The following is a 26,700-nucleotide window of genomic DNA, read 5'->3' on the forward strand; positions in this document are numbered from 1 at the left end:
GGAGCAGAGACAGAGCCGGCAGTTAGGGCAGTAGTAGAGTGTGGATAGAGTTTAGGGGTGTGCAGGGAAGTGGTCAGAAACATGCCTAGAGATGAAAACAGGGGCCTGATCCCGAAGGGCCTAGTACATCCTGCTGTTTGGGATTTGACTTCTTGAGGTGAGTCAGTGGCCATAGCAGGCTTTGATCCAAAGGCGTGCCGTGAGGAGAATTATGATGCAGATCTGTTTGCTCCTGGCTGCAGCCCTAGTTTCACAGTAAGGAAGCAGTTTATTATAAGATGTGATGTCTTCGTAGTAAGTGATACGTAGAGGTTAAGATGATGAGCTGATCCAGTATCTGCTTTATAAAACACGTATGTAAAAAAGATTTTATATGATGAGATGAAAACAGGAAGAAGAACACAGGGCCCTGTAAAATGAGGGGTGTGGGGCAGAGATCATCCCTGTTTTGCTGATCTCCAGAAACTGCTCACACACAGTATTTCTCCCGTCATCCCTGGAATTCTCAGGAGACTGTAGGATCATGTGAGGTTAATATAGATGTGTGTGCATATATATATAATTTTTTTTTTTGCTCTTGATATTTTTTCTTTTAATTGTGAAAATACACACACCGAGATGTTGGTTTTTTGTTATTTTACCTCTCACCGGTTGACTGAGATCCTGGGCCACATGTCATCATGCCGCTCTGATTTAGTCCTTGCTGCTGGGATCCCCACCTTCTCCAGCTCTGGGAGGGGCTGAGGGAGCAAACAGGACTTGGAGAGTTTAAGTCATTGACCAGACTTGTTGGGGGCTTGGACCCCTGTTCTCGGACTCCTTGTGGAGGACGTGTTTTGCCATTTAACACAGATAACAGAGTTGACTGCCCTTGGTTTACCTTCATAACTATTTTCCCTTCTCTCCCACCCACTGTTAGCAGTTTTAAGAAACAGCTTTGATAAACTAAGGTTCATTTGACTGTTAGATCTTTCAGAGGCTTCTGCAGACAAAAGAGCCCAACCCGGGAAGACCAGTCTATTCTTTGCCTGGGGTCTCTAACCACGCCAAAGCAGCTTTAGGAAAAGAGAGCCCAATGTCTGGAAAAAGCTTGAAACAGGGAGGTGTGTCTGTGGCTTAGTGATTGTTGGGAAACCTGGTATGTTAAAGCCAAGGGTGCCAGTGAAGATGATGTTTGGTTTCTGTACGTCACTAGGTGTGGAGGGGCGCTCCCAGGCCCACTGGAATACAGGTCTACTCTCTGCTTATCAAGAAGCATGTTTTAGATTATTTTGTTTTTCCTTTAAAAAGGTGGTTTAATTACAAACTGGACAGAATTTTCTAGCTCTGGTAAGTGCTTCAGTGTACGTGGTCTTTTTGTAAGAACTCTGTGTATGTGAAGGAAGATCGAATTCCATCCTGTGCATGTGTTTGTCACCGTGTTTTCTATTTTTTTAAACTTATCCTGATTAGGAGAAATAGCCTAATGCAACCTAAATGTATTCTGCACGGTTGCCTGCAAAGTCTGGTAGGTCTTTGAGAACACACCCAAAAGCCAAGATGAGCAATAGCGCGCCCGCATTGTTGGTTACGGGAAGTTGGATGCAATATGAATGACGTGTATGTTTCCCAAGGAATTCCTGTGTTAAATGCTTGGTTGGGTTGTGAAATAGCCCAGCTGTGGGGGCTCTGTCATAAGGCTTTTCATGGCATGATGCAGTACGCAATGCTCTTAGCAAAATCACATCACTCATTCATTAGTTCTCATATCCCTGAGAAACAGCAGCCAGTCAAGTGTAGCGAGCCCCTCACATAAGCCTTTGGCAAGGGTGCTTCGTTGTCAGGTACTCCCGGGATGCAAACAGTCCCTTTCATTTTTCTTTTACACAAGTCAGCAAAACAAAATAAACCCTAAGTCATGTTAGTTCACCTTGATAAATAGCTCTAGTTTAAAACATGGTACGAGAGGAGTCAAGCATACTGAGAATGAAGAGGCGTCTTTTAAGAGAAAAATGTACATGTCAGGAATGGGCTTGATCTGGTTTTCTTTGATTCTGTGCTTTCTGTATTTTTTTGCATCCTGCCCCCATCCCTCAGCCCTGTCTTAATACAGCCTAAATTCTGGTGTTTAGTCTTTCCTATTTCTCTCTGGCTTTTGCTTGAACTTTCTGATGCTGCTTAAGAAAAATTACTTGTGTACGATGTAGTCTGCAAAACAAACCAAAGCCAAAATCCCATCCTTATCTCTCTCTTCCTCTCCAGCCAAAAAAATGCAAAGCAGTTAAACTAGAGTAAACACAGATTTCTTTTCATTTTGATGCATTGACATCACCTCTTAGGGTACTCAAGCTTGTTCATAAATCCTTTGTGGTTCATTGAGACTTTTCATGTTCTTCTATACTGGAATGTTCCATAGCCTGGAATGTTGGACTTCTGAATTCACGTATTCTTGTGAGGGTTTTCTCAGTGGGAGACAGTATTGCACACAGGGCATGTACAGGAAAACAAACCTTTCCTGAGTTTGAAACCCAACCATGCCACTTGTTAGCTGTGTGACCTCGGGTAAGTTATATAACCTCTCTTAGCCTCAGGTTTTTTCATCTATAAAATGGATATCATAGTACTTACTTCTTGGAGTTATTGTGAGGATTAAATGATATGCATAGAGCACTTGCTGCATACCTGGTATGCACTCAGCAGTGAGAGGGTACTTCGTAGCTTTGTACTTTTATGTAAGGTACGCGAGGTATGCATGTAGGGACCTACACAAATGTGTTTGGACTAGTGCATTGGTGAGGCTGCTGTGAGAGAGGAAGGAGAGCACACAGATAGTCAGCCTGTAAAGGGTTATTGTGCAATAGGTCTATGCAGAGCACTGTGATGCTAGGCAGGGATGCCTTTTGAGGATAGCTGATCTAACACAGCACCCACAGCCGGCTGACCCTCCTCTTGGAAGAGCGTTGATGAAATCCAGATGGCAGTGAGAGACGTGTCTTTGTCACATGGGAATAAATGCTGGGAAAAACACTTAACGCTCATTTTAAGTTGTGATTTTGGCTGTTTTTGATGAATCATATTTATTGTGTGTGTCTGTGTTTGTGAGAGAGAGAGACAGACAGAAGGGTAAGTGTGCATTTTCCCAACCTCAGTTACTGCTGTTGCATTTGAAGGGGTAGAATGAACCGTATTCAGAGTCATACCTGTTCCTCTCTACAAATAGGACTTCGGCTGTTTATGTTGTATTTTCATAGTTATCTCTAACAAATAGAATTTTTCTATATTTACATGCAGCATAATAATTGAAATAGATCTCCTTATAGCATTATGGCAGGGAATTTACCATGATGGCACGTCTTGTTATGTGGAACATTCTGAACTTATTTGTCAAATGATTTTGTTTGGGAATAACAGAGGCTTGTGCCATTTACTTTATACGTTTATTAATCACGAGAATGTAATCCACACACTTGGATCGGAGAGAGTTCATCGCAGTACTGTTTGGAAAGAAGTTCACGAGTAAGCTGTGAGGGTTCTTTCATGAGCTTGTTGGAACCTTTTGATTTTCAGAAAAGGAAATCGTTTTAGCAGCGAGCCATCTTCTTTCCCAGAAAGTTTCAGTCCTGACTTTTGATTTGGATATCTGGAGGGATTCGAGGAGATTGGAAATCAGCATTTATTAGGATTGGATGAGGGGTGGTAGCATTGGGGCTTTTTGATGCAAATCAGAACAAATAAAATATGTATTTTGATTATGATAGTATTGGGTATTTAAAGGCTTGATAATACTGTGTGCTGGTGAGAATGTAGGAAAACTCTCTAATGAACAGTATTAGTGCAAACTCTTTGGAGGGTAGTTTGGCATATCTATCAAATATGCATACCCTTTGATCCAACAGTTCCACTGCTAAGGATTGTTCCTAAATACACACTAGCAAAGATATGCCAAAATACGGGTTGGAGTGTATAATCACAGCATTGTCTATAGTAGCAACAATGGGAAACAATGCTAATTACCCTTGTGTTGGGATCCTGTTTGGCCATTAAAAGGTGTGAGATAGATATGTGGGACTGATAGCGAAAGATTGCCAAGATTTTTAAAGAATTAAGTGAGAGAGACAGGGAATACAAGAGTGGGTATGGCCTGACAGAGACTGGAGAAACCCCAAGAGTATGGCCCCCCCGACACCCGTAGCTCAGTAATGAAGTCACTCCCGAGGTTCACCCTTCAACCAAAGAAGGATTAGACAGCCCCATAAAACAAAACGAGACGAATGGGGCACAACAGCCCAGGGACAAGGATTAGAAAGCAGGAGGGGACAGGAACGCTGGTAATTGGGAACCCAAGGTCGAGAATGGAGCGTGTTGACATGTCATGGAGTTGTTAACCAGTGTGATAAAGCAATGTGTGTACTGTTTAATGAGAAACTATTTGTTCTGTAAACGTTCATCTAAAGTACAATAAAAAAAAAGTGGGTATAGCAAAATCTCACTAATGTGCATAATAAGGAACAGATAGATGTTTAAGAGGGTGATGCATTAAAATGTTTTGGCAAGGAGGCATAAACTGCTAATAGGTGTTGTAGAGGGGAAGAAGGACAGTGGGTTGGAAATGGCAGGGACTTACCATTTTACACCTTTTAGTGTGGTTTGATTTATTTTACCATGCATGTGTGTTGGCCTTGAGTGGTGCAAGTGGTTAAGTGCTTGACTACTAGCTGAAAGGTCGGTGGTTTGAAACCACCCTGAGACATCTTGGAAGACAGTCCTGGCGATCTGCTTCCAAATGGTCACAGCCTTGAAAACACTATGGAGCAGTTCTACTCTGCACACATGGGGTTGCCAGGAGTTGGGATTGACTCTACAGCAGCCAGCAACAACAAAATGTGTTAGTTTTAGTTGAAAACAGAATTAGAGGAAACAACTTTTATCTCATTACCACTTTTGACACCAGTAAGAGTCAGTTTTTCTTTATGAGTATTAGCTTTATTTTCATGACTAACCTAATGCCTAGCATTCTGTGTTTTTTTTTTTTTTTTTGTTTTGTTTTTTAACCCAAAGGACAACCAAGATGGATCATCCAGTGAAGGGATCTTTGTATCCAAAATAGTTGACAGTGGGCCTGCTGCCAAGGAAGGAGGCCTGCAGATTCACGACAGGATTATAGAGGTATGTGAACAGTGGCCAGTATCTTTTAATAATGTGAATGCCATCCCATCTTCGTCTGGCTCAAAGCAAATTGTTTGGAGGAGGAGGGAGGCCTCAACTGGTAAGATGGTTGGGCAGGGGGCAGCCTGTTCTGATTGTGTGGGACCAGACTGAGTGTTGATGGCCTTGGTGTTAAGCTTTAAATATAGAGAGGCTAGCTTATGAGTGGCATGCTCACAATTTGCCTCTTTTAATGCGGACGTGCGTCTTTTTGGTATGCTTCAGTCACAGCTTTGTGTTAAGACCACTGGAGAGGTGTATGTTAGTTAGAACCAGGTGAGCAGTTCTTGTCGTACAAATTATGACTCTCATCAGATTGGTTACCAGGATGCCATTGTGGCCACTCTGGAGTCACTCTGGAGACCTCAGCGTGCACATCAATCCTGTTTGCTTACATCGTCACCAACCTCTTCGTCTTCTTTTCTTCACTGATCATTTCAAACTTTTCTATAGCAGTTCCATAGGTCTGTGTTGAGGCAAGTGGGTATCCCAGCCTCACTGTACAGCACGTTGAAATAGGGCTGCACAGTGTCGTAAGATTACTCTGAGTTGCTGAAGGGGAAAGGATTGTCCATTGCCTCCTTGAACAGACTCTTGTTGCAGAGTTTGATACAAAGGACTACTTGTTTGCTGGTATTCTTTTGACCGCTTTGATTACTCTTTTAATGAGCAAATACGTGGGCTAAATTTGGTTGGATCTTCTACTAGGAAAAAATCAAATGTGAGAATTTAAAATGATGTGCCGGATCCCAAAATAAACTCACCCATGAACCATAGCCATAATACAGTGCATTAAGTAGGAAACCAGAAAAACAGCACTGATACCAGTAGATGTTTGTTGTTCCAAACATGTTTGTGAAGCGTCTGCATTTCCTGAGAATTTTTCGTGGCCCGTTTCAAAACCTCAGGCAGAGTGGGAGCTGTGACGGTGAGGTAAGCCTTGAGTGAAGTTCGTGTAACCCACTGGAATTTGGCCACATGCTTCTCCTGGGGAAATGAGCACTGGGAAGACAGAGAACAAAGTCTCGCTTTTCCAGGCTCATCTGGATGAATTCTGCTAAGTGCAGAGCAGTGCATTTCAGAATAATTTATATCCTCAGGAAAATGTACAGTTAAATCTCACAGTGAAAACAAACTGAATGAGTTAGGGCTTAAGGGTCACTTCTTTGGTGGATGGACTGCAGTGTGGTAACTCACATATTAAAAGGATGCTTGGTTTGGTTTCAAGGACTTTATTAATATGATTACATTGACTTTCACTTTGTGAAACGTTCTTAAACGTGGCGCTCTTTTTGCCACGTGTTTTGGGTTCCATCTTTGTACTTCTCATGTTAGGGGAGTGGATTTTCCCTACCAGGAATTCGCTTGGGCAAGAATGCTTTCTTGAGAGCTCAGATGCGTATTTACTGTCTTTTGTTTTTTGCAAGCGAATACATTTTCTGAGGCTGTTGTTCAAAAAGAAAAGTACAGCTTCTGTTGCCAAGGGTTTGGTGGAACAGCCAGTTTCTCTAAGTAATGGAATTTCGTTGCTCTTATGTTTTGCAAATGAGAACTCTACAGCTGGGCAGGATTTTCTCTTGGCAAAGGGTGATCTGTATTTGAAATGTTCAGACAGTTTCTGGTAAGTCACATTCCCCTTTTGGACAGTATGTAAAATATTAATCATGTCTCAGCGTCGAGATGGAAAGAATGATCACAATAGAGAGACCGATATATGTGTAATTACAACTGACACACCGTGGACTTCTCAGTTCCATTCTAATCTCTTTTGACACAGTGATCCCCATGACTTAAAAACATGTGCTCTGGTTCACCTCGTCTGTGTTCGCGTTTGTTACCAGGCATGAATTTTATTACTTTAAGTATACCTTTTTTTTTTTCATCACTTGAAAGTTCAGGTTTTATAGCTTTTCACCAAATTTTTCCTTTTTTTTTTTTTTAATTTACAAGGGGTAAGCAAGCTACTGGAGGAGCCTTGGTGGTACAGTGGTTAAAGCGCTCGACTGCTAAGCAAAAGGTCGGCAGTTGGAAACTGCCAGCGGCAGGAGAAAGATGTGGCAGTCTGCTTCTGTAAAGATTTGTAGCCTTGGAAACCCTGTGGGGTCACTATGAGTCTGAATTGACTCGACAGCAGTGGGCTTGATTTGGTTTGATAGGCAAGCTACTATCAGACATTCAACATAAGAACCTTAATGCTTGCAAACAGGTGTTTAAATTAAATCCATAGAGATGAATTGAGTCTTGTCTTTACTGTAAAGTCTTCACTGGTTACTCTGTTCCTATTAGTATCCATTCCCTGAGACAAAGCAGTGATTCTCAACCTTATCAGACCCAGCCTTGCCCCCATTGTTTTTATACCAAATATTTTGAAACGCCTCCATACTATTCCCAAAATTCATTCATTCATTACACACACACACACACACATCCGTACACACATAGGAACCCTGTTGGCCCAGCGGTTAAGAGCTTGGCTGCTAACCAAAGGTTGGCAGTTCAAATCCACCAGCTGCTCCTTGGAAACCCTATGGGGCAGTTTGACTCTGTCCTATAGGGTCACTATGAGTCAGAATCAACTCCACAGCAATGGGTTTGTTTGGTTTTTTTTTGGTTATACACACGTAGTTTTAAATATAAGTGTGTGTGTGTGTGTGTGTGTGTGTGTGTGTTTAGTAAGGTAGTAGGAAATAAAGGAAGACAATTTATTTTAAAATATTAGTATGTGAATGTTGGGGCCTAGTGACCTTAGACGACACGGGGAAGTCGTCAGGTGCTTGTGTCTCCATGTAGTCCCCTGTGGCGAGCCGGCTGCAGTTGCTCCCGGTTACAGGAGGGTAGAGCTGGTGACTCAGGCACCATCACCATCCATGGTACGACATCCACAGTGAACAGATCTTGGTTAAGTTCTGAGCACAGCAGAGTACAGTCTTCCCTTTGAATTATACAGGGGTTGCACTCCTGGACTCTTCCATGTATATTTACACTACAGAAATTACTTTGTGTTTATATATAAAACAAAGATAGGGCCTCCACTCAGGAAATTAATTATAAAAAGTTTGTTATTTTACCTTTATGAGTGTCTACTGGGATACGTGAAAGTTGTGCTGGAAGTAGAATAATTCTTTATTCCACGGGACGCACTGTGAGTTGTAGGACTTCTAGTATTCCTGGTCCCCACCTCCGTCATTATGCCAGTGAAAACGCCCCTAGAGAGGTCCAAAACTCCACCTGGGGGGCAGTGGGTAGGGGGATCAAGGAGACTCACTCTACTAGAGATTTGTTTGATTCCACAGCCTCTGGGACAGAGTGTCAACATTACCTTCTTGCAGCCTGACCCCCTGAGAGCTAGCATGGAGCGGGCTCCCTGCCCTTGTACTCACCAGGCGTAATTGGAGAGCCCCAAGCTGGCCTGGCCCATAGGTAGATGTGACTAAGAATCTCCCTTAGGTCAAGGACCCCCCAGCCCACGTGCTCGAGCTCTGGAGCTCACCTGGCCCAAGAGCTCAGACTCTCCACTAGAGTCTGTGTCCCCTGTCTGCCCTGAGCCAAGTTGGACAAACTGTCATGCCCATCCTACCTCACATCAGGACTGAGATACAGCATGTTCTGAGCCAGGTAAAGTCCTGAGGCGTCAGTGTTGCTTCTGCTTGTTTTTGTTTTTGTTTTTTTGGTTCTTTTCTTCCTTCCTTTTACCTATGAGCTATGGAGTCCATGGGTGGCTGAAATGATTAAGCACTCAGCTACTAACCCAAAGGTTGGCGGTTTGAGTCCACCCAGAGGTGCCTCAGAAGACAGGCCTGGAGATCTGGTTCCAAAAGGCAGGGCTTTGAGCTGGTTTGAACCAGTTTGGTCATGGCTTAAGAAGTGAACTCAGAACAGACCCAAATTTTTACAGTTTGGGTGATCTGGAACAATAGTTGCAATGGGAAAAATTACTGGTCAAAGCCCTGAAATGGGAGACTTGGAAGAGGGATGGTGAGCCCTTTAGGAGCTTGATGCATAAGGTTGGACTATTGGCAGGACTGTGGAGAACAGCACGCATTCAAAACGGTGTGATCAGCCACAGTCTTTGAGCAGGGCACTGTTGTTTCTGACTCTTCTCAAAATCTGATGGGCAAGAGATTTGGTTGCTATGCAGCAGGTACATTACCTTTGTTTTCTAAGAGGGAGATTAGATTTCTAGCAGGGTTTCGACCTATAGTTTTTCCAGTTCTGCTTAGCGTTCTGGTTCGCTCAAATTTAAAATATTCAAGTCTGTTCTGGTTGCACTTCCTTGACCATGACTGAACAGGGAAGAACTGGTTCAAAGCCCTGCCAAAAGGTCACAGCCATTGAAAACCCTATGGAGCACAGTTCTACTCTGACACACATGGGGTCACCATGAGTTGAAAAAGAATCAACAGCAACTAGTTTGGTTTTGATTTTTACCTTCGAGCTGCCCGAGGCCCTTTCTAAAACTTCTGGCCCCACGTTTGAATCATATACTGAGTTCCTAATTGGAAAGCTAAATTTAATTTCTCCTTAATGTCTTTTATACTCATTCTAAACTGTAAGTACCACAGTGGTGTTGGTTTTTCTGCCTCAGAGGCTGCTTTCCAAACTAACTTTTAAAGACTATTCATGGCTCCTATACCTTAATACTACCATATGTCCTAAAGAAACTATGCTTTTATTCTTTTGGATACTTCGCAACCTTTGTGGACCTCACTGGATGGAATACATAGGAATCAAATCGACTACATCTATGGAAAGAGACAATGGAAAAGCTCAATATCATCAGTCAGAACAAGGCCAGGGGCTGTCTGTGGAATAGACCATGAATTGCTCATATGCAATTCAAGTTCAAGCTGGAGCTGATAAACAAGTCCACGAGAGCCAAAAAATGACTTTGAGTATATCGCAACTGAACTTAGAAACCATCTCAGGAATAGATTTGATGCATTGAATACTAATGACCAGATGTTGTGGGATGACATCAAGGACATCATACATGAGGAAAGCAAAAGGTCATTAAAACAGGAAAGAAAATAAAGACCAAAATGGATGTCAGAAGAGACTCTGAAACTTGTTCTTTAACGTCGAGTAGCTAAAGCAAACTGAAGAAATGTTGACATAAAAGAGCTGAACAGAAGATTTTAAAGGGCAGCTTGAGAAGACAAAGTGAAATGTTATAATGACATGTGCAAAGACCTGGAGTTAGAAAGCCAAAGAGAAAAGCACGCTCGGCATTTCTCAAGCAGAAAGAACTGAAGAAAAAATTCAAGCCTTGAGTTTCAATATTGAAGAGTTTTATGGGCAAAATATTGAACGACTCAGGAAGCATCAAAAGAAGATGGAAGGAGTACACAGAGTCACTGTACCAAAAAGAATTAGTTGACTTTCAGCCATTTCAGGAGGTAGCATATGATCAGGAACCATTGGTACTGAAGGAAGAGGTCCAAGCTGCATTGAAGGCATTGGTGAAAAACAAGCCTCCAGGAACTGACAGAATACCAGTTGAAATGTTTCAACAGATGCAATGCTAGAAGTGCTCACTTGTCTATGCCAAGAAATTTGGAAAACAGCTACCTGACCAACCGACCGGAAGAGATTCATATGTGTGCCTATACCAAAAAAAGGTGATGCAACAGAATGCAGAAATTTTTGAACAATATTGTTAATATCACACAGAAGTAAAATTTTGCTGAAGATAAAATTCAAAAAATGGTTGCAGGAGTACATCAACAGGGAACTGCCAGAAATTGAAGCAGGATTCAGGAGAGGAAATGGAACGAAGAATATCATTGCTGATGTCAGATGGATCTTGGCTGAAAGCAGAGAATACAAGAAAGATGTTTACCTGTGTTTTATTGACTATGCAAAGGCATTCAGCTGTGTGGATTATAACAAATTATGGATAATGTTGAAAAGAATGGAAATTCCAGAACACTTAATTATACTCATGCAGTACCTGTACATAGACCAAGAGGCAGTAGTTTGAACAGAACAAAAGGATACTGAGTAGTTTAAAATCAGAAAAGGTATGTGTCAAGCTTGTGTCCTTTCACTATACTTATTCAGTCTGTATACCGAGCAAATAATCTGAGAAGATGGACTGTATGAAGAAGAAAGTGGCATCAGGATTGGAGGAAGACTTGTTAACAACCTGCGGTATGCAGATGACACAATCTTACTTGCTGAAAGTGAAGAAGACTTGAAGCTCTTAATGCTGAAGATCAAAGACTACAGCCCTTAGTATGGATTACACCTCAACATAAAGAAAACAAAAATCCTCACCATTGGATGAATAAGCAGCATCATGATAAATGGAGAAAAGATTGAAGTTGTCAAGGATTTCATTTTACTTGGATTCCCAGTCAACAGCCATGAAAGAAGCAGTCAAGAAATCAAGTCAGCTGCCAAAGACCTCTTTAAAGTGTTAGAAAGCAAAGATAATCACCTTGAGGACTAAGATGCGCCTAACCCAAACCTTGGTATTTTTAGTTGCCTCAGATGCATGCCAAAGCTGGACAGTGAATAAGGAGGACTGAAGAAGAAGTGATGCATTTGAATTATGGTGTTGGCAAAGAATATTGATATACCATGGACTGCCAGAAGAACAAACAAATCTGTCTTGGAAGAAGTACATCCAGAATGCTCCTTAGCAGCAAGGATGATGAGACTTCATGTATTTTGGACATATTATCAGGAGGGATCAGACCCTGGAGAAGGACATCATGCTTGGTGAAGTGTAGAGGGTCAGTGAAAAAGAGGAAGACCCTCAGCGAGATGGATTGACACAGTGGCTGCAACGATGGGCTCAAGTGTAGCAATGATTGTGAGGATGGCACAGAACCAGACAATGTTTCGTTCTGTTGTGCATAGGGTCACTGAGAGTTGGAACCGACTTGACAGCATCTAACAACAACATTCTAAGAATTACTATTTTGGTCTTTTATTTCAAAAGAGTGGGAAACTTCTAAAACATCTTTCCAAGTGAATACTTTAAGTCATAACCAACTGGACAGCACCCAACAACAACAACAACAGTACCTTAATACTACCAGACATCCTAAAGGAACTATGCTTTTGTTCTTTAGGAAACTTTGCAACCTTTGCAAGAATCTTTCCAGTGCAAAGTGTAGAGTAACTAAACTTTTTTCTGTGGGCTCTGAAGTCTACTCTAGACCATTATATTCTACCTAATTCTACTGTAAGATATTTAGGAGAGAGCAAGAGATGAAAAATCACGTCAGTTCGGTATTACCCTTAAAACCCCCAAAGGGAGGTGCTATGTGGGGGACATACTGTCTCTCAATAAGTCCAACCAGCTGGATTCTCTCAGTTTTGAATCATCTCACTGTTTCCTTATTTGAGTTCCATGTGAAGTATTTGGCTTGCTGTGTGAACATTCCATTTGGCAAAATGTTAACGCTGAGAAAAGTGCAGGGAAACCAAAATTTACTAAGGAATCAGCAAATTCACTTTGAGGTGCTTCAATATATTATTTTCCTCTTGATCAACTTATTTTTTTTTTTTTTTGACATGACTGAAATGTGGATTAAACACCCGTGTGATGCAACTGCACTGAACTTCTCTCCCAAACATTGGGTAGAGGCCATCCACATTTATGTGTTTTGACAGTCATCAAGCTTCTCGGGTTGAGCTGAGCTCAATTTTGGGTTGTTTTGGTCTCTCATTTGGTGGTAATGAACCTCTGTAACAGCTCTGTGGGTTAAATACAATGTTTTGTTCTGCTTTGAGAGAGCAAGCTTGGTTCTCTGGGGGTAGTGAAAGCGGAAGACTTAAGCTGTCTGTTGCTAATAACGATTATTTTGTACAGTCTTCTGTAAATATGCGTTCATCTCAGAAGTGTTAGATTTGAACACCCAAGAATATGGGCACAGAAGCTGTGTAACCTCAGAGGCCATTGTGTAAACCACTCATTCACTGTTTTGTTTGGTCTAGGTTTAGTTGGTCTGTCACTGCTAACAAGACTGGGTTACAGTGTAGATTAGGAAGGATTAACAATGCCTTCCCTCCCAGGGCCAGGCAACTGGTAAGGCAAATTGATATTTCCCCACGCGTTATTGTTAGGAGAGAAGATAATGGTCTGAAACCAACAAAAATTGCAGAATGGTATATAAACTTAGGAGCCCTGGTGGCGTAGTTATTAAGCGCTTGGCTGCTAACTGAAAGGTCGGAGGTTTGAACCCACCAGCTGCTCTATGGGACAAAGATGTGACAGTCTGCTTCTGTAAAGATTACAGCCTTGGAAACCCTATGGGCAGTTCTGCCCTGTCTTGTAGGTTTGCTGTGAGTTGCAATCGACTCATTGGCAACAGGTTTTGTCACACTTACAGAAATGAATTCTTATATACAAGCGTTTTTATCCAGATTCCTCAACTATTAGCATCTTACTACATTTACTTTTCCCTTTTCTCTTTCTACTCTTTATCCCTAAATACCTCCATGCGTATTTCTTAAGAGTAAGGACATCCTCTTACATAACTACAGTAGTTGTTTCTTGTTAGGTGCTGTCGTTTCGGTTCCGACTCATAGCAATCCTGTGGACAACAGAACAGAACACTGCCCAGCCCTATGCCATCCTCACAATCTTTGTTATGCTTGAGCCCATTGTTGCAACCAGTGTGTCAATCCGTCTCATCGAGGGTCTTCCTCTTTTTCGCTGACCCTCTACCTTACTAAGCATGATGTCCTTCTCCAGGGACTGCTCCCTCCTGATAACATGTCCAAAGTATGTGAGATGTAGTCTCACCATCTTTGCTTCTAAGGGACATTCCTGCTGTACTTCTTCCAAGACAGATTTATTTGTCCTTCTGGCAGTCCATGGGATATTCAGTATTCTTCGCCAACACCACATTTCAAAGGCGTCAGTTCTTCTTCGGTCTTCCTTATTGTACAATTATCTAAGTCAGTAAATTAACATTTATGTGACACAATTGTCTAATCTACGTAATTTATTCAGATTTTGCTAATAAGTCCCCATGGTATCCTTTACAGCAAAAGAAAATCCCAGATCATTTTTTTTTTTCAGGTGTCATATTTCTTTAGTCTCCTTTACTTTAGAACAGCTCCTCAGTATTTGTTTTCCATGCCACTGATATAAAGCTTTGTACTCTTCAAAAATATTTTGTAGAATGTCCCTCAGTTTGGGTTTGTCTAACGTTTCCACATGAGTGGATTCAGGTCATACATTTTGGGCAGGAATACCACAGAAATGATAGTGCGTTCTCAGCACTTCATGTCAGGAGTCACATGATGTTTATATGCCCCATTATGGTGACGTTCACCTGAACTACTTGATTAAAGTTCTGTCTGGCAATGTTTCTCCATAATAAAGTTAGTATTTTCTGCTTTATAATTGATAAATATCTTGTCGGGGAGATAATTTGAAGTTATGCAAATACCCTGCTACTTGTCAGACTTTCATATGTTGCTTTTAGCATCCATTGACGGTTCTTACTTGAATCGATTATTATTATGATAGATCACAAATCGTGATTTTCTAACCCCATTTTTCCTTCTACATTGGCTTTCCACTGTAAGAGAATTCCTTTCTGTCATACTTTATCTATCAGTCTACCTGCCTACCTGTCATGTAGTCATGTATCTACGTCAGTATGAACTCATGGATTCTTGTAATTTGGTGGTCACATTGGCCCAGTTTTGGCTAGATGGAGCTCTTTCAACCTGGTACCTGCATACTTTCAGTGTGTTCCCATAATTTTTTTTTTAAAGCATTTGCTGAATGCCACGACATGATATTCCAGGCTTATCTTCGTACTTTTCTTGCTCCAGCCCTGGAAGTAGCTATTTCTCCAAGTAGGTCTGGCCCCTTTTAGTGAAGAATGGTATTTAGAAATCAGAATCCTGGGTGCTAGGGTGCTCATCATGATTGGAGTTTCATTGTTTCTGGGGTGCCTCAGCGGAAAGAGCTGCAGAATGGAAATGTATACGTGTAAATATCAACATACCGACACACACACACACCTCTATTTCTATATCCATTCATCTTTGCATTTTGAAAACTATGCCTACATCAATACCTCCAATTCCAAGTCAGCCTACTTGATTTTACCCTTCCTCGTTACCTATTTGTAACTCCTAGAGGAGTCCCTTTTGAAACAGTGATCAATGTGCTGTTTTCCTTTGAATCAAATTTCTAATCTTTGCTTAGATGTTAGCAGTGAATTAAAAATTGTTGATGAAAATTGCTTAAAATTGTTTCCATGCTATTTTTAACTTGGCTTTGGAGAAAACAAAATGATGTAATAATCCAGGTGATTTTGTAATTGTATATTTCTCTTCATTATAGGGTTAAGAACTTTGCTATTTTGATACCTCCTGTATATCTATGTATAAACCAAACCAAACCCGTTGCTGTCTGGTTCATTCCAACTCATAGCGACCCTATAGGGTGGAGTAGAACTGCCTCATAGGGTTTCCAAGGAGCAGCTGGTGGATTTGAACTGCCGACCTTTAGGTTAGCAGGCTGAGCTCTTAACCACTGCGCCGTCAGGGCTCTATATCTATGTATAGGAACATTATTATTGCAAGGCAGACACAGATATGCACAAGCCATTGTTGGATAATGTTAGTAAACAGATGAGGCTGTACTACTCTCCCCCTGCAGCAACTGAGCCTCTTTGACCACATTCACCAGAGGACAATGAAGAATTCTGTGGCAGTCATCCACTTAAGAAGTAAAACCTAGTTGTGTTCATTTGAAATCACTAACTCTTGCCTTAGTTCTCAAACTAATCTGTTTTGATGAAAGATATTTAGTATAATTCAGGCTGTGTCGTGAAGATTCTCAGTAAGGTGCAAATATAAGCAGGTTTTAGAGACCAGCTATTAGTAATGGACTGCCACTCTCCATTTCTAGAAGCCGACAGTAGGGTCTCATCTTACATGCCAGTTTTGATTGGTTGACAGTGACATCACCCTGGATTGTGGTGTTGAAGGATTCTGAGGCTCTGTCTGGACTGGGTGAGGATGAGTGCAGTGATCATTTAGTGATGCTTGCCACGGCACAAGAGAGGGGAGGAATGACATTTTGGCTATTGTGTATTTGCTCTCTGGCTGGACTCACTGAACTGATGTCTTTGAAACTACTGACATTATCATTTGGAAGTAGTGACTCTTTTTTCCTTGGGATAGTCGTGACTCGATGATAATGTATAAATCAATCTTTGGGAGTTAACATAAATAACTTTAGTAACATATTTTCTTCCTCCTACCCCTGGGGGTGCAAGAGTTAAGCGTTCAGCTGCCAGCTGAAAGGTTGGAGGTTTAAACCCACAGCTGCTCCGCAGGAGAAAAGATGTGGCAGTCTGCTCCCATACAGATTACAGCGTTGGAAACCCCATGGGGCAGTTCTGCTCTGTCCTGTAGGGTCGCTATGAGTTGGAATTGACTGAAAGGCGCACAGCAGCAACAATCCCTCTATTGTAACCACTCTTTTCACTTTCAGCTTTCTCTGATAGCCTATACTATAGCAGTAGGAGACTCTGGCAAAATTATTTGATGTTTCTTTCAAATGCAGATGACTTCCTTTGTATTAGAAGGTATGTGTTGGGGGTAAGATGGGGAGGAGAGCTCTGAGATTTAGCTCAGGAGCCCCAGGTTTAAGTCTCTACCCAGTTACTCACTTTGTGGTCTTGATATCCTAAATGCTGAACCTCAGCTTCTTCATCTCTAAAATGGGAAGAATATTCCCTACCTGGTGTGGTGTCTGTACAGACTGAGATAATGTAGGTCAAGGCATTTTTGCTATTAAGTACAATTGCGAGAAGCTGTTATTTTCAAATTAAAATGTTGGTACCTGATACAGGAATTTAATGCCAACGTTAAATTTAAAAGTCGGCAGATTAGTTTTGAGATCTGTTTTCCGGTTTTTCAGCAAGAATTTAATGCTGCTGTATGATTATTGAGGAAACGCTGAACTATTTCAGTGAAATATACTATCCAGAACTAACAGTGTGACCAGTTAAAATCAGATATGTCCTCTTTATTCCATGGTTGCCTTTAAAATAGAAACAAAAACATTGTGTGTTAATTTCTGTCTAATGACTGCAGGTAGCTCATTGTACAGATGTATGGACTTGGGTATTATTTATTACTGTTGTCTTACGAGCATCTTCTGCTTATCATCTTTTTGCTATCACAATAGCCTTTCAATGAACATCTTTGTAACATGGATCACTGCACACCAGTCAGGTAAACATGCAAGTTAGATGAAGAATGGGTTATATGATATGATAACTTGTTGACATTGAGTTGATTCCAGCTCATGGTGACCCAGTGTGTTCCAGAGTAGAACTACTCTCTAGGATTTTCTTGCTTGTGACCTTCATGGAAGCAGATCCCCAGACCTTTCTTCCATGGGCTGCTGGGGGGGTTTGAACTGCCAGTCTTTAGGTTAGCAGCCTTGTGCCACCCAGCAGGCCCCAGCTGTATGATAGTTTATTTTAAAAAAAAAAAAAACCCATTGCTGTCGAGTCGATTCTGACTGATAGCGACCCTAAAGGACAGAGTAGAACTGCCCCATAGGGTTTCCAAGGAGCAGCTGGTAGATTCAAACTGCCGACCTCTTGGTTAGCAGCCGTAGCTCTTAACCACTACGCCACCAAGGTTTCCTTGTTTATTTTTAAGGTATTTACATGTGCTAGTTTTCGCATAGGAAAAATACTCTGAACTAGTGAACACTTTATAGTGATTATAGTTTTTTCTGAGGTGGAAATATGGGGGACTTTAGATTTTTAGAGCCCCTGAGTGGTGCAAACAGTTAAGCCCTCAACTCTTAACCAAAAGGTTGGCAGTTCAAACCCACCCAGAGGCACCTCAGAAGAAAGGCCTGGATATCTGCTTCTGAAAACTCAGCCATTAAAAACCCTGTGGAGCACAGTTCTACTCGGACACACATGGGGTTGCCATGAGTCTTTAAAGTTCCCTTTCTTTAATGCTAGAATTCTTCAAAGTGAGTGTTATTTTTATAATCCGGAAAACAATAGAGATGAAAACTCAATGAGTGGGAAGTTTCATTTGAATTTTAAACATCACAAAGCTGACTCCAGCTTGTATATTTCCAGCTCGCTGTTCTCATTTCTAAAAGCCCCTGGCATGTGACACCAGATATGGAAATGCATCAGCATCTCATGCTGAGACTCTGGAGTCAGGGTGTCGTCCGCTCCTCTTTGGAGGAGCATCTCCCTCCTGTTGTGTGCCCATGTTAGTAAAAGTTCCCACCATGTTGACACTGTGTACTTCTGTGGTTGTTCTGACTCCAGAAGTTTTAAATCTATCCCTTGTGGTCATCCCTTAATAAAAAGGGATTTAATTAGATCATCCACAAAGCGTTTTAAAATCAAGAATAAATCAGAAGTGACTGGTGTCCTCGTTAAATTTCTCTAATAAAGATTAGGTCGGAAAAACTCAAACATTAGTAATTCCTGAGGACAACAAAACAAGACAACAAACCCTCAGCAGTAATGCAGATAAGAGATGTTTTATATTAAGTCATTTGCTTTACACGGGCTATCTAGACTCTTATCTTTGACGTTTTGAGAACAACAACAGAAAAACTTTAAGAACATTAAGTTTATTTTTTTATCTGTTGCTTTAAGACAAAAAAGGCAGACGCATTTTTATCTAATTTAGAAGGTCTGACTTAAAATGTAAACTGAGGTGTATGCAAAACTAGCTTTGTGGGAGAGGGGCTGGGGGAGCCACCCCTTCAAAGAAGTAGGTAGACATCCTTTTGAGAAAGCAGAAACTGAGGCACAATGCCCGTGGATAGGTGCTATGAACCAGGGGGAGAGTGAAGACAGTTAAGAATTGTCAGTGGGAATTGCAAATGTGAAGACGCAAGCGGAGAATAGCAGCTGTGAGCACAGATTTGCAATCATGCCACTTTCACTGGAAATGTTGAATACCCCAGGGTGGGTAGCTGCAGTGGCATGCTTTTTTCTGACGACAATTAATGATTCCTTTGAACTCACGGTGGATAGCAGTGGTATGAAGTTAGCCTGCCACACTGAGTGCCACGCTGTGGTCCATCGGGACCTCTGCCCTTTGCCCTGTCTTTGTCTGTTTTGATGGTCATTTAAACTGCCGAGAGCGTGGGTCCCACCCCTTTTCTCCTGAGGGTGGCACTCCCTGCTGCCTTTTTAGCTCTTAATTTCTGTCTTTCATCACTTCCTCTTTCCCTGCTAGTTCTAGGGAGTCATTGGACAGCTCTCCGGGTTCAAGAGAACGTCAAGCCTAAGAGTGTTTGATTTCATAGTCATCACCCCACCCCCCCAAAAAAAAGTTCTAGTCTATTATTAAAATGAGTCAAATTTAAAAAAAAAATTAATATTTGGAAAAAGTTCGGGGTGAAACAAAACTGATGCTCACCATCACTCATCTAAGAAGACAGCTTTTTGTTCTTTTCATTGAATGACTTTTGCTAAGAAATTTATGTTTTCAGACACATTGATTTGAGGATTCAGCAACCAGATGTATGCAACCCATATCCAAAGAGTTGTTATGTATCAAATAATAAAATGGGGGCAGAGGGGGTGAATTATACATACAGTGATCTCTGGTTCGGGCATGTTTGCAAAATCTTCCTCCTGTGTGAGTTGGTGAATAACAGTGAGAGAAGTGATTAGCAGGCACACGCTCACTTGTTGGATGTGCATTGAGGTCTCCCTGATACTAGACAGGTCAGGATACATTGAGGGGTGAGATGTGTCCCTGGCTCTAGGTAGTTTGTATGTAAGACCTATGTATAGATGAAGATAACTGACTAAGGTAATTAGAAAGAGACTCAGTGTATATGTAGTGGTTAAGAACATGGACTCTGGAATCAGACCTGATTTTGTGTTCTGATTTTACCATTTGCCAGCCTCGTGACCTTGGGCAAGCGTCTTATCATCTCTGAGCATTGGTTTCTTCTGTAGAATATGGACGTTACATATGTCCTAATGTTGCTGTAATAAAGGAAATAATGCATGTGTCTGAGCACTGTGAATTTGGCCCCAGAATAAACGCTCTCCAGGTGGCTAACTATGCTGAGTTGTTTCCCGCAGGTCTTTAGAAGTAGGGCTGGAGGGAACTTCCAGCAAGCTGATGTTTTGTTAATGGCTGTATGGCACGGTTTTATAAACCTGAAATTACAGTTTGATTTTAATTTGTTGTTAGGTTTTTTTTTTTAAATTAGTAACTCTTTGAATCTGAATCGAGTTAAGAGCTGCCACTTCCTAAGGCCAGTGATTGGTCAATCAGGAGTAATTCTTAATTTACATCTTCGTGTGAACAACATGGTAATTCACTGCGTATGTGCTGACTAAAGTGTTCTAAAAATAGAGTAAAACAATTGTGTGTTCAAAATCAGCTATTAAAGTGCTGGAAAGGATTAAGATTTCCTTTTTATGTTAATTTATGTGGAATATTGGGATTTTCTTAAAATTGTCAATAATGGTATTGCTTTAACAAGATCTTCCCTGAAGATTGAAAATTAGATTTAATTTCTTTTTAGGGTAACATTTTTATATCTTCTATTAATGCAGTACATACCAAAAACCCACTGCCGTCAAGTCAATTCTGACTCATAGCAACCCTATAGGACAGAGTAGAACTGCCCCATAAGGTTTCCTAGGAGGAGCACCTGAGAGATTCGAATTGCTGACCTTTTGGTTAGCAGCTGTAGCTCTTAACCACTACACCACCAGGGTTTCCAATGCAGTACATAGATGTGGAAAATTGAAAAATATGACAAAGTATTAAGAAAATAAAAACTCTTACACCTTAGAAGCAGGGATGGTGAGACTTTGTCTCCCTTACTTTGGATGTGTTATTAGGAGGGACCAATCCCTGGAGGACAATCAAGCTTGGTAAAAGAGAAGGTCCATGAAAAAAAGGAAGACCCTCAACAAGATAGAATGACACAGTGGCTGCAGCAGTGGTTCCAAACATAGCAACAATTGTGAGGATGACACAGGACTGGGCAACATTTCGTTCTGTTATACAAGAGGTCACTATGAGTCAGAGCTGACTTGATGGCACCTAACAAGAAAGCTGATACTAAGTATTAACTTGACAAAAAACTTCAGCAGGTTGCTTTGATGGGGTGTGGTTATTCCATATGGAACACATGATACTTTCATTACTTGTTCTACACTCTTGCTTAAATTAAACTAGAAAAGTTGTTCAAGTAAAATGGGATTATAAGTATGATTTGAATGCAGTGTTGATACTAGATTTCTGATGCTTTCTGTCATCGTTGAAATATCTGAAAGAGTCAGTGTGCTTATTTGAAATATCTGAAAGAGCTTTGGGTGAGATAATTTAACCAATGATGGGAACTTGGAATAGAATTGAGGTGATAAAGGAATTGCAGAAGAGACAGACTCTAGCAAGAAAAAATAAGTCACTATTATCAAAAGCTTGAAGTGTCTTGGTACTATGAATGGAGCACTGTCTTCATTTTCTTCGTTTATTAAAAGGTAAGTTTGGAAACTAGAAAAAGGAACTACTATCTGATTTTCTTTTAAAGGATTAGCAGTAATGATCACAAAGTTGTAGAAATTTATAATTACTGCCTTCAGATGCTCTCATCAGCATTTTGGCCCCTAGAGGACAAATTCCCTTTGGAATATGAAACAGCAGAGGGATTCATGTGATCGAAGGAGGAAGAGGATTGAAGCCTAGATTTGGCAGAATCCCGTTCAGAGAGGTGTTACCCTGGCTTCGGCAGGTTGTGTTTGAGTCAAGTTCTAAACCACACTTCAACTTTCATTACCAGTTGCCATTAAGTAGACTCTGACTCATGGTGATTCTTTGTGCGTCAGAGTAGAACTGTGCTTCATAGGGTTTTCAGTGGCTCTTTTGTTTGAAGTAGATCACCAGGCCTTTCTTTCGATGTGCTTTTGAGTAGACTCAAACCTCCAACCTTTCAGTTAGGGCCGAGCACGTTAGCCATTTCAGTCTCCTTAATTTGCTGTGCTTTGACAAATAATAATTTAGATTGTTTAGTGTTAAAGAGCTTGTTAAAAACATGTCTGTGTACGAATATGTGTATGAAGCTGTGAATGAATATGTATACCTGAACATGTAAGCACTTTGTTGGTTTCCCATTAGTACTTTGTGAGATTGTTTTCTTTATTTTGTGTAAGTCACTCATTCAAGACTCAAGACAAATTTAACGAAGATGTTTCAGACAGTCTTGAATATAGTCTGTGTGTGATAACATTTGTTTAAACTTTATAAGAAATGAAGGAAGAACCCTTTGGCAGGTGGCATTACATAAAGTGGTAGCAAGGAAATCTTTGTTTTGACAACAGAACTTAATTACCTGCGAAGCCCATTCACAGGTAAGTTTAGATTAATTTTCTTGGTACATTAAGTAAATCTTGTAAATGAAATGCGGAGGTTCTCATCAGCTAAATGTACTAGATTTAGCGGGATATACTGATTCACAGAGAAGAGAGCAAGGAAGGAAGTTGGTATTTCTATTGAAATGGTATTTTCCTTTTTTCTTTCAAGTTTAAGAGTTAAGTCCATATTAAGGGATTGTTGCTTTTTGCCACAATAAGAATATTACAGGCATTCAGTAATATGAGCTATCTGTGGGCCTTTTGTTATAATTGAACCCAGTTCTTAGTGACCTTTTAAAACTTAAAAAGTAGACATTTAAGAAAAATCTAATATGTTTCCTTTCATTCTGGATCAGCTTCTTCCAGTCTGGATTAAATTTGATGCATGTGAGGAATAGAAGCCAGAGGGGTAGAAAAATAACATTATATTATTTCCCAGGAACAGCGACCCTTATACTGTGTTAAGATTACTGAAGAGAGCAAGTTAGGCCTCCTGATATACCATGGGGCAGGGGAGAGAATCCACCTTCATCTGCAGAAAATTGCAGAGCACAGAGGGTGGGATGGTCAGTTAAGCCTGTTTGGTACTTAGCTCTGATCATATCTAAACAAGTGCGTCTCAAACTTTAGTCAGTTGTATGCGGTTGTCATGGATTGAATTGTGTCCCCCCAAAATATTGTCAACTTGGCTGGGTCATGATTCCCAGTGTTGTATGATTGTGTACCATTTTGTAATCTGATGTGATTTCCTTATGTGTTGTAAACCCAATCACTATGATGTAATAAGATGGATTGGCAGCAGTTATACTGATGAGGTATACAAGATTGGATAGTGTCTTAAGCCAATCTCTTTTGAGATCTAAAAGAGAGAAGTGAGCAGAGACACATGGGAACCTCATACCACTAAGAAAGCAGCGCTGGGAGCAAAGCGTGTCCTTTGGACCTGAGGTTCCTGCGCTGAGATGCTCCCAGACCAAGGAAAGATAGATCCATCATAAGGACCTTCCTCCAGAGCTGACAGAGAGAGAAAGCCTTTCCCTGGGGCTGATGCCCTGAATTTGGACTTGTAACCTACTAGACTGTGAGAAAATAAAACTTCTCTGTGTTAAAGCCATCCACTTGTGGTATTTCTGTTATAGCAGCACTAGATGACTAAGACAGGGGTCCTTTCACTTTTTGCCATAGATGTGGTACCTCCTTTGTTAAATACTTAATATTTTTCTTAAAGCAACATACTTTTGTTTAACTTAAATTTATTTTAAAAGGAAACTGTATTTCACTATTATAAGTGGAAACCCACTATCATGCTCAATACACAGAATATAACAGTAAAAATAAATACAGTAAAAAGATACCAGTTAAAACCAGTTGCCATGGAGACAATCCCAACTGACGGCATCCCTGTGTCTGTCTAAATAGAACTGTGCTCCATAAGGTTTTCAATGGCTTATTTTTTCAGAAGTAGACTGCCAGGCCTTTCTTCCCAGGCACCCATGGGTGAACTCAAACTGCCAACCTTTCCATTAGCAGCCAAGCCCATTAACCACTTGCAAGACCCAGGGACTCAAGTAAAAACATAGACTTAGTAAATTTAAGCTATGGTTGCTTGTTGAAGTCTGTGCTCCTGTGCCGCACTTTCTGTTTGTTTAAGAGCAGAATAATTCTATGGGATTAGAAGTCAGGATGGTGCTTCCTTTGAAGGGAGAAGTGACAGGGAGCAGCCATGAGGAGAGCTCTGTGATGCCAGTCCCTGTCTCTGCCTCCTCTGGGTATCGGTTAATGAGTGTGTTCAGGCTGCAGAAATGCATCAAGATGTACACTTAAGATTTATTCACTGTATGTATGTTATACTTAGAGTAAAAAAAAATTTTTTTTAGAGTTAAAAACATTTCATCCCAAATTGAACGTCTCCTAGATGTAATCAGAAGGATTGAAGGGTTGAAAATGGAAGGACTTTCTCCCTGAAGCACCTGAAATTACCTCAGCTACTTACCACGTGGACTCCTCTTGCTACTATTGCCGTGTATCAGTCTGAACCAAACACTTTGTGTGGCTGCTTTATTTTCTTTTGGTTGGTTGAAGAAGGAGGGTATTTTTAGAGATTAGAATCCACTACAGAGAGGAATAATTCCATCATTGTTAAAGGAATTTCAAAGCAAAAACATTAGAGTGTTATAGGCCAGAAATCAGGGAATCCATCTTTGACAAACATTTCATTTTTTGCTTTTATAAATTTTTGAAAAACTGTTATCTTTATGCATTCCAGTTGTAGCTATTTATAGTAGTACATTTGCTGATTGATGCAACCCAAGCAAAGATAGAGGTACTGCGCTGGCAGATCCTCGTGCTAGATTGCCCTTTGAAAGAGTATTTTACAAACTTTTTTGATGCTGACTTACAGTAAGAAATGTGCTTTATATGCAACCCAGTGCAGTACTCACAAATGTGAATGGGTCTGGTATACGTGTGTAAATTTTTTTTTCTTAAGTTGTATGAGACATGTATCCTTACTACATGTAATACAATGTGGTATTTCCATTTTAGGCTTTTTTTTTTTTTTTTTTTTTTGCTAGTTGCCACCCTCTAGATTTCATGACGCGTTAATGGGCAGCGGGCCACAGTTTGTAAGCATTCTGCCTTGCAGGACAGAGCTGCACCTTCAGGGTTGACAGCAGACCTCTTTTGCTGATATTAACACCCTGCAGTCTTTTGGGTCTGCTGATGGCAAATTTAAGTCCTAACCTGTTGCCAAATGAATAGAGTCGAGTTTGATATTAACGTATTTGATTATATTTGCAAAAATAACTGTCCCTCTCAACTTTCCATTTATGAATTTCCTGCCCGAGGCATAAAGGTGAAGGCTCTGCACGTCACCAACAGATGATGGCATTAGTTAGTGGTCACTTGTGTCATCAAGGAGCCCTGGTGGCGCAGTGGTTATGACCTATGGCTGCTGACCAAAAGGTCTGTGGTTCGAATCCACCAGCTACTCTTGGAAACCTTGTGGGGCAATTCTACTCTGTCCTATAGGGTCACTGTGAGTCAGAGTTGATTCGAAGGCATCGGGTTTGGAGTTTTTTTTTTTTTGTTTGGTTTTGTGCCATCATAGACCACAAGGGAATCTAGATCCAACCTTTGGAAGCCTGTCTTGTTTATAGGTGTGGAGCTTTGGCATACAGGGTTGTTTCTTTTCTCATGCTGGAGGTTTGTATCAGCCTTGGTGTGCAGGGTTACTTTTTCTCTCACGGTGGAGATTTGCATCAGCCTGATGTTGATGGGAGTCCTTGGAATGTGCAAGTGGTTAACTCACTCACTTTGCTGAGGGAAAAAGGTTGGTGATTTGAGTCCACCCAGAGGTGCCTTGGAATAAAGGCCTGGAGATCTACTTCTGAAAAAATCAGCCATGGAAATCCTGTGAAGCACAGTTTGACCCTGACACGCATAGGGTCGCCATGAGTCGGTGTCATCTCCACAACAAGTGGTTTTACTGGATGTTTGGTGTGGATGCTTTGTGTGGCATGCATCATGATAGCCTCCTAGATTCTGCTGGGAAGTTCCTGAGTTATACTGAGATAGCCTTTTAATCCAGCCTCTGTTGGAGAGGCATCCCTGTGAGGCCAGCAGTTCATTAGAGAAGGTCAAGGAGAGAGGACTGGAGTGACAGCTCTGGGGAGCAGGGACAGTCGGTCAAGTTCTGTACACTCCATATTCCTAGTTTGTAGCACTGTGACCGGAGCAGAGCATTCCATCAGTAAACACCTGTTGCCTGACTTGGGCATGGATTTCAAGTCACATGGTCAACTTCTGAGGGGCAAACTGCAGGAGGTCTAACATTAGAAGCATGAAAGGCAGGTGACAGTATGTCCTGAGACCTTGGGGACATTTGATACTTTGACAGCACCTCCTACAGAGAGGTGGAATCTGCCAGCTGCTCATACAGAAATAGCAGCAGGTTAAAATAGTCATCTCTCGCAGGCCAGGAGGAATTCAGGAGTAAAGTGCCTTCATGTGGAATCAGGGGAGTGAATGGGCTTGCCAGGGAGAAATAGCTGTTTTTGCTTAAAAATAAATAAATAAATAAATATAATGGTGTCATAAGGAGAAAACCAGGGGTTCAATTTTTGGTAAACCACGCTGGGTTTTATAAACTAAA

General features: G+C 41.1%; 1 protein-coding gene across 1 annotated transcript in view; it reads left to right on the forward strand.

The window, feature by feature from the left end:
• The window catches only part of PDZRN3 (PDZ domain containing ring finger 3), a 276,873-nt gene that overhangs the window by 20,987 nt on the left and 229,186 nt on the right, over nt 1-26,700 (forward strand). The window contains 1 exon segment of the mRNA XM_023727916.1: nt 5,038-5,145. Within this exon segment, the coding sequence (XP_023583684.1) occupies nt 5,038-5,145 (108 nt within the window).

The sequence above is a fragment of the Trichechus manatus genome, unplaced genomic scaffold (assembly GCF_000243295.1).
Source record: "Trichechus manatus latirostris isolate Lorelei unplaced genomic scaffold, TriManLat1.0 scaffold00020, whole genome shotgun sequence".
NCBI lineage: Eukaryota > Metazoa > Chordata > Mammalia > Sirenia > Trichechidae > Trichechus > Trichechus manatus.